The sequence below is a fragment of the Pseudophryne corroboree genome, chromosome 2 (genome assembly GCF_028390025.1).
Source record: "Pseudophryne corroboree isolate aPseCor3 chromosome 2, aPseCor3.hap2, whole genome shotgun sequence".
Classification (NCBI taxonomy): Eukaryota; Metazoa; Chordata; class Amphibia; order Anura; family Myobatrachidae; genus Pseudophryne; species Pseudophryne corroboree.
Window position 1 is genome coordinate 853933823 of NC_086445.1, and position 12457 is coordinate 853946279.

General features: G+C 43.6%; 1 protein-coding gene across 2 annotated transcripts in view; it reads right to left on the reverse strand.

Annotated features, from left to right (window-relative positions):
- Nucleotides 1-12457, reverse strand: part of CTPS2 (CTP synthase 2) — an 848459-nt gene that overhangs the window by 56288 nt on the left and 779714 nt on the right. For both annotated transcript variants that reach the window (XM_063955808.1, XM_063955806.1), the window contains one exon: nt 56-135. In XM_063955808.1, coding sequence (XP_063811878.1) covers nt 90-135 — 46 coding nt within the window. In that variant the 3' untranslated portion in view covers nt 56-89. The remainder of the gene's footprint in view (nt 1-55; nt 136-12457) is intronic.

Below are 12457 nucleotides of genomic sequence, written 5' to 3' on the forward strand. Positions count from 1 at the left end.
TAACACATTTGAAGATCATATTGGCAGTAAGTAGCGTAATAACACTTTTAGTTACCTGGTCTATAGTCTTCATGATTTACTGAATGCAGCTAATTATCCGAGAAACTTTCTTCACTGCCGTCACTGTAGCTATCCCTATAAAATAGCAAAGAAGGACATTCATTTATACTGTATTTCACTGCCTTGGAAACATTAGTATCATTCAAATAGTCCAAGGATGGTCAACTCACATCTGAGTTTGCACATTGCTCTTTTCACACTGGGGGTCATTCCGAGTTGTTCGCTCGCAAGGCGATTTTAGCAGAGTTGCTCACGCTAAGCCGCCGCCTACTGGGAGTGAATCTTAGCATCTTAAAATTGCGAACGAAGTAATCGCAATATTGCGATTACACACCTCGTAGCAGTTTCTGAGTAGCTTCAGACTTACTCGGCATCTGCGATCAGTTCAGTGCTTGTCGTCCCTGGTTTGACGTCACAAACACACCCAGCGTTCGCCCAGACACTCCTCCGTTTCTCCGGCCACTCCTGCGTTTTTTCCGGAAACGGTAGCGTTTTTTCCCACACGCCCATAAAACGGCCTGTTTCCGCCCAGTAACACCCATTTCCTGTCAATCACATTACGATCGCCAGACCGATGAAAAAGCCGTGAGTAAAATTACTAAGTGCATAGCAAATTTACTTGGCGCAGTCGCAGTGCGGACATTGCGCATGCGCATTAAGCGGAAAATCGCTGCGATGCGAAGATTTTTACCGAGCGAACAACTCGGAATGAGGGCCACTATACAGTATCTGACTTTGGGAGAATGGATTATTGAGATACACAATGATTCCCAGAAGCATGGAATAGACCACTAGGAGTTTTTAACCAATTTAACTAAATGAGTTGTTTCAAACTATCCCGTATAGGAACAGAAATGAGGTGAGTGTGGGAGGGACTAACCAGAACAAATGCTGGACCCCAGCTGTCATATCACTATATGACTGCTGGGGTCCTGAGACTGAGAGTTCAGTAAGGGTGTACAGTAATTCCCACATCAGTATCATTTCATCTAAACATGTCAAGCTGCAATATACAATACAATAGCACAACCCAGATTAAACATCAAGTGATGTTAAGAGTTCATTTTATCATCATTATTAGTGTATATTTAAAAATTGCCCCAGATTATACATTGCTGGACAGTCTGCATAAAAATACATAAATACAACATAACAAATAAATATAAATATAATAACAAATACAATTAGGCATAATAGCAGATGTGTGGTACAAATCTCAAATATGAGTTGTGCTCAAGCAATGACAAATAGCACAAAAACAACTACTAATATCATATAATCAAATAATCAGCAAATGAGCCACAAAAAGAATTCAGTAAAGGACATTAATGAGGCAGACATGAGAAATAGGTTAGGGAAAACCATGTGTGAGAGCTTACATTCTAGAGCAGGGGTGTCAAACTCGCGGGCCGCATGTGGCCCCTAACGCACACTTTTGCGGCCCGCGGGCAGGGGTCCTTTTGCGGCCTGTCTGCCTTGCTTGCAGCGAGGGCAGGAGAGAGCACTGCGTGCCTCTCCTGCTCCTCAGTCCAGTCTCCAGTGGTGCTGCAGGTATCTTAAATCAGGCACAGGTTCATGAACCAATCAGAGCTTGCGGACCGGCAGCCAATCTAATTAAGATACCTGCTCCGCCGCCGGAGACCGAACTGAAGAGATGGAGAGGTGAATGCTGCGCTCTTCTGCCCTCACACACAGCCAGGCAGCATATCCCAGGTATCAGCGGCGGTGAGCACATTGGGGGCTTATGTTATCTGGCATTGTGGGGGCATATGTTGTCTGGTACTGTGGGGGCATATCTTATCTGGCACTGTGGGGGCAGATGTTATCTGGCACAGTGTGGGCATATGTGTATCTGGCACAGTGTGGGCATATGTGTATATGGCAAACAGTGGGCATGTGTGTATCTGGCACTGTGGGGGCATGAGTATATCTGGCACTGTGGGGGTCATATGTATATCTGGCAGTGTGGGGGGGGGGCATATCTATATCTGGCACTGTGGTGGCATATGTATATCTGGCACTGTGGGAGGCATACTGTATGTGTATCTGGCACTTTTAGGGACATATGTGTATCTGGACTTGCACTATTGGTGACATATGTGTATCTAACACTATTGGTGGCATATGTGTATCTGGCACTGCACTACTGAGGGTATATTTGTATCTGGCCCCCCATGTGTGTATCACGCACCCATTTTTATGTAAATGTTTTCTTCATGATACTTGACATCTCTTTGATTATACTTTATTGTTGTTTTTTCTAAAAAATTGAATATAAGACTGTTTCTTTTTCTTGCGGCCCACACAAGAATTAGACCTTGATTATTCAGCCCAGTTGGGATGTTGAGTTTGACATGACTGTTCTAGAGGGAGGGGGTAGTGACCAGGGAGTGATGTGCGGTGGGGTGAGGCAGAGCCCTTCCTGTCATACTAACATTTGTGCCACAGTTTTGACTGTATAAAGTATATGAAAAATCTAATCATTTTTATAGCCAAAACTCTGGAGTAAAAAGTCTATGGCAGGTGAGCCTATCTTTTCTGCACATCTCTGATCAACACTCACCAAATTTCCAGGATATTATACTGCTGCACCTATGTATAATGCCCAGATGTACCCTTTGGCTCACATACTGCGTGTAAATCTGGCTCTGGTTCTAGATTTAGCTCACCGCACGTCCCTAGTAGGACTACAGCTCCAGGCCGCCACATAGAAATAGGCCCATCTTCATGACACATGAGAATGCCCGGCAGGATACAGATGAGCCATATTTTCCTAAGGAAAGGGCTCATAGTATAAGGGGAGTACATGCCCACGTGGCACACAGTACTGGTTATAGCACCTCCACATCTCACAATTTGCCTTTGATTAGAACATTTTCAGCTCCAGGCCCATCAGTCCCTTAATTTGGCCCTGGTAGTGAGAGCCAAGAGAACATGGTGGGTGGTGGCAGTTAATGGAGTGCACATAAGGGTCTCAGAAGAGTGAGCACAGGCATGCATTAAGGGGTGGATTTTGAGGGAGAGTTTGAAGGATTTAAGGTTAGGGGAGAAGTTGGTGAAGGAAGAATAAGAGTACAAAAACAAAAAAATACGGAGATAGAAGTGAGTTTGTCATAAGAGGAGTGGGGAGGCGTACGTCAGATCCAGAGAATATGGGCCAAACACCCCCCCACACACACCAAAAGACCAAAAACAAAACATAACAAAACATTAAAAGCATATCAACTAATGCATTTGTTAAATGTACTGTGTGTTCCTCTGTCATACGAGTTTTATAATACTGATCTCTCTTGCCAGGCCACATACATTCATAAGAAGCTTAGGGCCTGATTCAGAACGCAATGCCAATGTGAGCAGATCTGAGCAATGTTTTGTAAACTTCCCATGCGTCACAGCCACACTGCACATGTGTGGCAATTGGTTAGCAATGGCGGAGGCAGTGAGGATATCTTTCCAAAGTGAGTGACAGGCAGTGAGTGTGGGAGGTAACGGGGGTGGTGAGTCAAATGCATGCATTTCATGACCATTTCAGGCCCATGTCTGAGCCTCTGTCATTGTAGAAAGAAGGATAACCCGCACCAGAGCTATTAATCAGTTATGATACATGGTAGTGCAGGCTGCGGCAGCTAAGCCTCCCGCTGCCTAGCTAAGCCCCCCCCCCCCTCCCCCCACAGCCTAACTAAGCCTCCCACAGCCTAACTCACACCAGCAGCCTAACTTCCCCCTGACACCGGATTAAAAGAAGTGCCAGACCATCAGGTACCGGGTAAACAATGTTGTAGCTGTATTTATTTTTCTAATGGAAACTAGAACAATTATAAAACATAAGGAGCAATTTACAATGTTCTGAAGTAGAAATTACCAAATTATTTTTCCCTTCTCACTGAAAATGGTGTACTTTTAACTTTCAAGTGTATGGCTGGATGTAATGAAGTTCGAGTTCGTGAGGGATGCCGGCCAAACTTGGGTGGTTTACAATTATTTACAAGGCTAAACTATTTTCGGCAAAAAAAAGACATCCGATGCTAATGTAGTTGCATAGGACCTGTCAGCTCAAAGACGCTAGGAATCTCTCGCTGCGTGATGTATTGAGGCAAGATGTATGAGGACACATCTGTAAATGGTGGGTGGCTGTCGTCTTCCACTTTCTGGAACGTCACATCTTTAGCCAGAATAAACAATGATTTAGGTATACATGCATATCCTTGGTTACATTATCAGATAACTGTAGACCAAAGAGACACATAGAACAGAATAGCATAGCATATTTAACATAAATTATTATAATTTGTTTACTAACTTAATAATATAGATATAACTTAATTTTTAGTACAAACAGGGATTATAAATGAAGTCCATGTTTAATGGTTTTGACTTCCTAGTTCCTCCAGATACTGTGTGAGTCTCACTAATATGTACTCTTCCCCCCGAGGTGTCCTTCCATCTTCTTCTTTGGAAGGAAGTGAGGGATAGGGCAGAGTACTAGCCCTAAACCAAATTCTGTAACTACTTTGGAGGTGGTAATTGGCTAGGAAACTGGCATAGTTGCAGGGGTTCATCCTGTGGGGAAAAGGGCTATCTAATGGAACCACTGTAATTCATGAGGTGAGAGTGGGGGGTAGCAATATAATCCACAGAGGCAGAACTGGGTGCTACCTTCAGTGTTCTCCATACTCCCTATGCCATTAATGGTTATACCAGTGGTTCCCAAACTGTGTGCCGTGGCTCCCTGGGGTGCCTCGGGACACTTGCAGGGGTGCCTTGGATTGGTGGTCCAGGACCAATTCAGATTAGTTATGGTCAATATAATAGGGAAAACTAGTGCTAGTAGCTATCAGTCATAAAATATGGGGACAAACAGAAGCAAATATTGTCCCTCACCACACAATTGAGCCTAAGGATGACATATAAACACAATCTACTTAATTTAATATTTCTTTCTAAATTTTTCAATAAGAAATTTTTGGCCTAGGGGTGCCGTGAAAAAAATTCTTATACTCTAGGGCGCCGTGATTCAAAAAAGTTTGGAAACCACTGGGTTATACTTATAGTGGACCTAGAAGTAATGGTTTAGATAGTGTCATTTAGCAATAATGAGCCACTGCTGTAAACTTACTTTTATTTCTCACATTGCATTTTAGTATGAAGACTGTGCTGACTTCATCTCTAGGCGTATTTGCTACCTGTAGGGGGTAGAGGGGGATTCCTGCACAGGACTAATAAAATTATTTGCAATTAACAGCAACAATATATTGACAAGAAGTCTAAGGATAATATTGGTTGTGGTGTTCCCCGGAGTCACAAAAATTACTCCCAAAAAAAACGGGTGGTCTTCAGTTTGCCAGCGGCCGGGCTCTCGATGACCAGCATACCGGCGCCGGAATCCCGACCGCCGGCATACCGACAGCTTTTCTCCCTCTTGGGGGTCCAAGACCCCCCTGGAGGGAGAATAGATAGCATGGTAGCGCGCCACCGCGCCCGCAAAGGGCTCATTTGCGGTCGTCCAGCTGTCGGTATGCTGGCAGTCGGGATTCCGGCGCTGGTATGCTGGCTGCCGGGAGCCCGACCACCGGCATAATATACTACACCCAAAAAAACTAGTGGTTCTCTGCTGAGGACAGAGAAAAAAGAAAACTCCTTTGCGGGGGCATGCTTAATAATTAAATATAGATGTCATGCTTTGAAACATAACTTTTGTTTAAATAAATAAAACATCAAATTCATATATTACATCAGAGAGGCCTCAAAAAAAGGGAATTGCATATAGAACTAAAACATTCTTCTGAAATTCCAGTTTAAAAGCTCTTGTGTGAATAAGTGAATACATGCGTATATCCTAATACTGTATATCCTAATATGTCATTTTATTAAAACAATTCTCCATTAGGAAAGCAAAGTACAGTAGGGGGGTTTAGTGAAAATCTCCCTCCAAACAATCATGATACCTGCCTAACTATTACTATTTAAAATAAAATAAAAAACAGTTATTTGGGGGATAACCCAATTATTGGCAAACTCAGATAAATAAATATTGCATATCTACAGTATAAATGTGCCACTTATCTTGTCACCCAGAAATCTATTTCTATAGCTTTACAGTACATCCGGAAAATATTCACAGCGCTTCACTTTTTCCACATTTTGTTATGTTACAGCCTTATTCCAAAATGGAATAAATTAATTTTTTTCCTCAAAACTCTACGCACAATACCCCATAATGACAAAGTGAAAAAAGTGTTTTTGAGATTTTACAAATCTATTAAAAATAAGAAAACTAAGTCGTCACATGTACATAAGTATTCACAGCCTTTGCCATGAAACTCACAATTGAGCTCAGGTGCATTCTGTTTCCACTGATCATCCTTGAGATGTTCCTACAGCTTAACTGTGGAAAATTCAGTTGATTGGACATGATTTGGAAAGGCACACACCTGTCTATATAAGGTACCACACTTGACAGTGCATGTCTGAGTACAAGCCAAGCATGAAGTCAAAGGTATTATCTGTAGACCTCCAAGACAGGATTGACTCGAGGCACAAATCTGGGGAAGAGTACAGAAAAATATTTGCTGCTTTGAAGGTCCCAATGAGCACAGTGGCCTCCATCATCTGTAAATGGAAGAAGTTCGGTACCACCAGGACTCTTCCTAGAGCTGGCCATCCGTCTAAACTGAGCGGTTAGGGGAGAAGGGCCCTAGTCAGGGAGGTGACCAAGAACCTGATGGGTACTGTTACAGCTACAGCATGCCTCTGTGGAGAGAGGAGAACCTTCCAAAAGTACAACCATCTCTGCAGCAATCCACCAATCAGGCCTGTATGGTAGAGAGGCCAGGCGGAAGCCACTCCTTAGTAAAAAGCACATGGCAGGCCGCCTGGAAACCAGGCACCGCTCATCACCAGGCCAATACCATCCATACAATGAGGCATGGTGGTGGCAGCATCATGCTGTGGGGATGTTTTTAAGCAGCAGGAACTGGGAGACTAGTCAGGATAGAGGGAAAGATGAATGCAGCAATGTACAGACATATCCTGGATGAAAACCTGCTCCAGAGCGCTCTTGACCTCAGACCGGGGCAACGGTTCATCTTTCAGCAGGACAACGACCCTAAGCACACAGCCAAGATATCAATGGAGTGGCTTCAGGACAACTCTGTGAACGTCCTTGAGTGGCCCAGCCAGAGCCCAGACTTGAATCTAGTGATTAGCGGGTTCGGTTCCTCGGTATCCGAACCCCCCCGAACTTCACCCATTTTACACGGTTCTGAGGCAGCCTCGGATCTTCCCGCCTTGCTAGGTTAACCCGAGCGCGCCCGAACGTCATCATCCCGCTGTCGGATTCTCGCGAGATTCGTATTCTATATAAGGAGCCGCGCATCGCCGCCATTTTCACTCGTGCTTTGGAGATGATAGCGAGAGGACGTGGCTGCGTTCTCTCAGTTTCTGTGTTCAGTGTGCTACAAATATCTGTGCTCAGTGTGCTGCAAATATCTGTGCTCAGTGTGCTTGCAAATATCTGTGCTCAGTGTGCTGAAAATATCTACGTTCTCTGCCTGAAAAACACTCCATATCTGTGCTGCATTGTAGTATATAGTAGGAGGACAGTGCAGAATTTTGCTGTGACCACCAGTATATATATAGCAGTACGGTACAGTAGTCCATTGCTCTACCTCTGTGTCGTCAAGTATACTATCCATCCACACCTGTGCTGCATTTTAGTTGTGCGCAGTATATAGTAGGAGGACAGTGCAGAATTTTGCAGACCACCAGTATATATATAGCAGTACGGTACAGTAGTCCACTGCTCTACCTCTGTGTTGTCAAGTATACTATTCATCCATACCTGTGCTGCATTTTAGTTGTGCGCAGTATATATAGTAGGAGGACAGTGCAGAATTTTGCTGACCACCAGTATATATATAGCAGTACGGTACAGTAGTCCACTGGTCTACCTCTGTAACGTCAAGTATACTATCCATCCATACCTGTGCTGCATTTTAGTTGTGCGCAGTATAAAGTAGGAGGACAGTGCAGAATTTTGCTGACCACCAGTATATATAAAGCAGTACGGTACAGTAGTCCACTGCTCTACCTCTGTGTCGTCAAGTATACTATCCATCCATACCTGTGCTGCATTTTAGTTGTGCGCAGTATATAGTAGGAGGACAGTGCAGAATTTTGCTGATCACCAGTATATATATAGCAGTACCGTGCCGTAGTCCACTGCTCTACCTCTGTTTCGTCAAGTATACTATCCATCCATACATGTGCTGCATTTTAGTTGTGCGCAGTATATAGTAGGAGGACAGTGCAGAATTTTGCTGACCACCAGTATATATATAGCAGTACGGTATAGTAGTCCACTGCTCTACCTCTGTGTCGTCAAGTATACTATCCATCCATACCTGTGCTGCATTTTAGTTGTGCGCAGTATATAGTAGGAGGACAGTGCAGAATTTTGCTGACCACCAGTATATATATAGCAGTACGGTACAGTAGGCCATTGCTATTGATATATATTACTGGCATATAATTCCACACATTAAAAAATGGAGAACAAAAATGTGGAGGGTAAAATAGGAAAAGATCAAGATCCACTTCCACCTCGTGCTGAAGCTGCTGCCACTAGTCATGGCCGAGACGATGAAATGCCATCAACGTCGTCTGCCAAGGCCGATGCTCAATGTCATAGTAGAGAGCATGTAAAATTCAAAAAACAAAAGTTCAGTAAAATGACCCAAAAATCAAAATTAAAAGCGTCTAATGAGAAGCGTAAACTTGCCAATATGCCATTTACGACACGGAATGGCAAGGAACGGCTGAGGCCCTGGCCTATGTTCATGGCTAGTGGTTCAGCTTCACATGAGGATGGAAGCACTCATCCTCCCGCTAGAAAAATGAAAAGACTTAAGCTGGCAAAAGCACAGCAAAGAACTGTACGTTCTTCTAAATCACAAATCCCCAAGGAGAGTCCAATTGTGTCGGTTGCGATGCCTGACCTTCCCAACACTGGACGGGAAGAGGTGGCGCCTTCCACCATTTGCACGCCCCCTGCAAGTGCTGGAAGAAGCACCCGCAGTCCAGTTCCTGATAGTCAAATTGAAGATGTCACTGTTGAAGTACACCAGGATGAGGATATGGGTGTTGCTGGCGCTGAGGAGGAAATTGACAAGGAGGATTCTGATGGTGAGGTGGTTTGTTTAAGTCAGGCACCCGGGGAGACACCTGTTGTCCGTGGGACGAATATGGCCATTGACATGCCTGGTCAAATTACAAAAAAAAATCACCTCTTCGGTGTGGAATTATTTTAACAGAAATGCGGACAACAGGTGTCAAGCCGTGTGTTGCCTTTGTCAAGCTGTAATAAGTAGGGGTAAGGACGTTAACCACCTAGGAACATCCTCCCTTATACGTCACCTGGAGCGCATTCATCAGAAGTCATTGACAAGTTCAAAAACTTTGGGTGACAGCGGAAGCAGTCCACTGACAAATAAATCCCTTCCTCTTGTAACCAAGCTCCTGCAAACCACACCACCAACTCCCTCAGTGTCAATTTCCTCCTTAGACAGGAAAGCCAATAGTCCTGCAGGCCATGTCACTGGCAAGTCTGACGAGTCCTCTCCTGCCTGGGATTCCTCCGATGCATCCTTGAGTGTAACGCCTACTGCTGCTGGCGCTGCTGTTGTTGCTGCTGGGAGTCGATCGTCATCCCAGAGGGGAAGTCGGAAGACCACTTGTACTACTTCCAGTAAGCAATTGACTGTCCAACAGTCCTTTGCAAGGAAGATGAAATATCACAGCAGTCATCCTGCTGCAAAGCAGATAACTCAGGTCTTGGCAGCCTGGGTGGTGTTAAACGTGTGTCCGGTATCCACCGTTAATTCACAGGGAATTAAAGAATTTATTGAGTTAGTGTGTCCCCGGTATCAAATGCTAGGTTCCACTTCTCTAGGCAGGCGAAACTGAGAATGTACACAGACCTCAGAAAAAGAGTCACCAGTGTCCTAAAAAATGCAGTTGTACCCAATGTCCACTTAACCACGGACATGTGGACAAGTGGAGCAGGGCAGACTCAGGACTATATGACTGTGACAGCCCACTGGGTAGATGTATTGCCTCCCGCAGCAAGAACAGCAGCGGCGGCACCAGTAGCAGCATCTCGCAAACGCCAACTCGTTCCTAGGCAGGCTACGCTTTGTATCACCGCTTTCCATAAGAGGCACACAGCTGACAACCACTTACGGAAACTAAGGAACATCATCGCAGAATGGCTTACCCCAATTGGACTCTCCTGGGGATTTGTGACATTGGACAACGCCACCAATATTGTGCGTGCATTACATTAGGGCAAATTCCAGCACGTCCCATGTTTTGCACATACATTGAATTTGGTGGTGCAGAATTATTTAAAAAACGACAGGGGCGTGCAAGAGATGCTGTCAGTGGCCCGAAGAATTGCGGGCCACTTTCGGCATTCAGCCACCGCGTGCCGAAGACTGGAGCACCAGCAAACACTCCAGAACCTGCCTCGCCATCATCTGAAGCAAGAGGTGGTAACGAGGTGGAATTCAACCCTCTATATGCTTCAGAGGATGGAGGAGCAGCAAGAGGCCATTCAAGCCTATACATCTGGCAGAAACAAAAAATTGCCAAAAAGCGCCTAGGATAACAATGCCCAAAAATATGGGTATTGTAATTAAAATTGCTCTGCCACGTGCGCTGCCACAGAACACTGTGTGCGTGTTCAATTACGGATGAATGAGATGAGGAGGAGAAATGGCTGCGCAATATGTTAGAGTAAATTGATGCTAATTAAGAGCTGACGTGTAAAAATTTTAAATAATTTATTGTACTGATAACATTAAATTTAACACATAAATAAACAATAGAGGTAATATAATAAAACCAAGATTTAGAAGCAAGACACCTTGAAATTGTAAATGTATATACTGGAAATAGTACCCTCCGATTTTAGTGAGGAAACAAATCCGATTAAATATCCATATGGAAATCCACAATCAGGTAGGCAGCTGATCCACAAGTATCTACTATTGGTTGCCGTAATAGGGATCTCAGTGCTGCAATACAAAGAACTGCTGTGTGAATGAATATGTGCCTCTCCGTGGGCTAGTCCCGACCGAGCGTCCTTGGTCGTATGTTCCTGCAGTGCCCAGTGCTTGATAATGTGGCAGAGGAGAGGACGTACTTATCCCTGAGTTGGTGGATGTTTATCAGCGGCGTGCTGGCAGGGGTCACCGGCGGCAGTTGGAGAAGCCGGGACGGGAGCCAAGGTGTGACAGGCTCAACGTGCTGGTAGAAGTCACCAGCGGAGGATGGAGAAGCCGGGACGGGAGCCGAAGTGTCACAGGCTCGGACAGCAGCTTACTACCTGTGTGATGGATGAAATCAAGGTGTGCAAACAGGCGGGTCTAACGCGTTTCGTCACAGACCATGTGACTTTCTCATAGGTGTATCCCAGCCTTTGAAACTATCAGTATTTAAAGCCCAAATGTTATAGGCAACATGTGTAAGTATTTAACAATCAATTAAACATAGATTACACGTCAGCTCCTAAAGACTTTATTTATTACTGATCCACATAAAGGAATAGATCATCAGTAAATATATGTATCTAAAACCATGATACAATAAAAAATAAATCTATATTAATTAACATAACATAATCTTGAAAAATAGATCATTTCACTTTATATCCTTATTAAGGGTTAAATCCCAGTTGTAGCAGTATATGAGTTTTTACGCAAAATAAACCATCATGATGGATGAAAGGTGAATGGCTATAAGAGCTCCAAAGGTGAGAATGTATAATAATAATGTACCAAAACATAACTACAACATATGTAAGTATATTAGAGAATGCGAGACAACAACATACAGTTAAATAATAAAAATAGATAGCAACTGAGGATCGAACACCCGGTCACGCCGGAAGAAATTAGAGTTCACAGAGAGGAATTAGTCGTCCTACCCGTTAAGCCACAGAGTTTACTGGTAAGATACATAAACAGTAAAAACATTTAAGATAGACAGAGAACCCACAAATATTCTAGGTCTATAGTTAAGAATAGACTCGTAAGTATAACTGATATGACCTAAAGGAGAGCTTCCGGAGCGTCTGCACAATTGAGACAGACTAATATATATTATTTACTATATAGTAAATGATAGATGGACCTCTCACTTAAATATATATTGATATATATGATGGATGGATTAACTGTCAGATGTGACATAGACACAAAAATTAAGAAAATAAATAAAAAAAGGAGAGGATTACGAAAAATGACAGTATCATATGCTATATTGGATGATGTTTATAAGAGACAGATGAGAGACACAATCATTAATCTAATAAAAAAAGTATATAATTCATCAATAT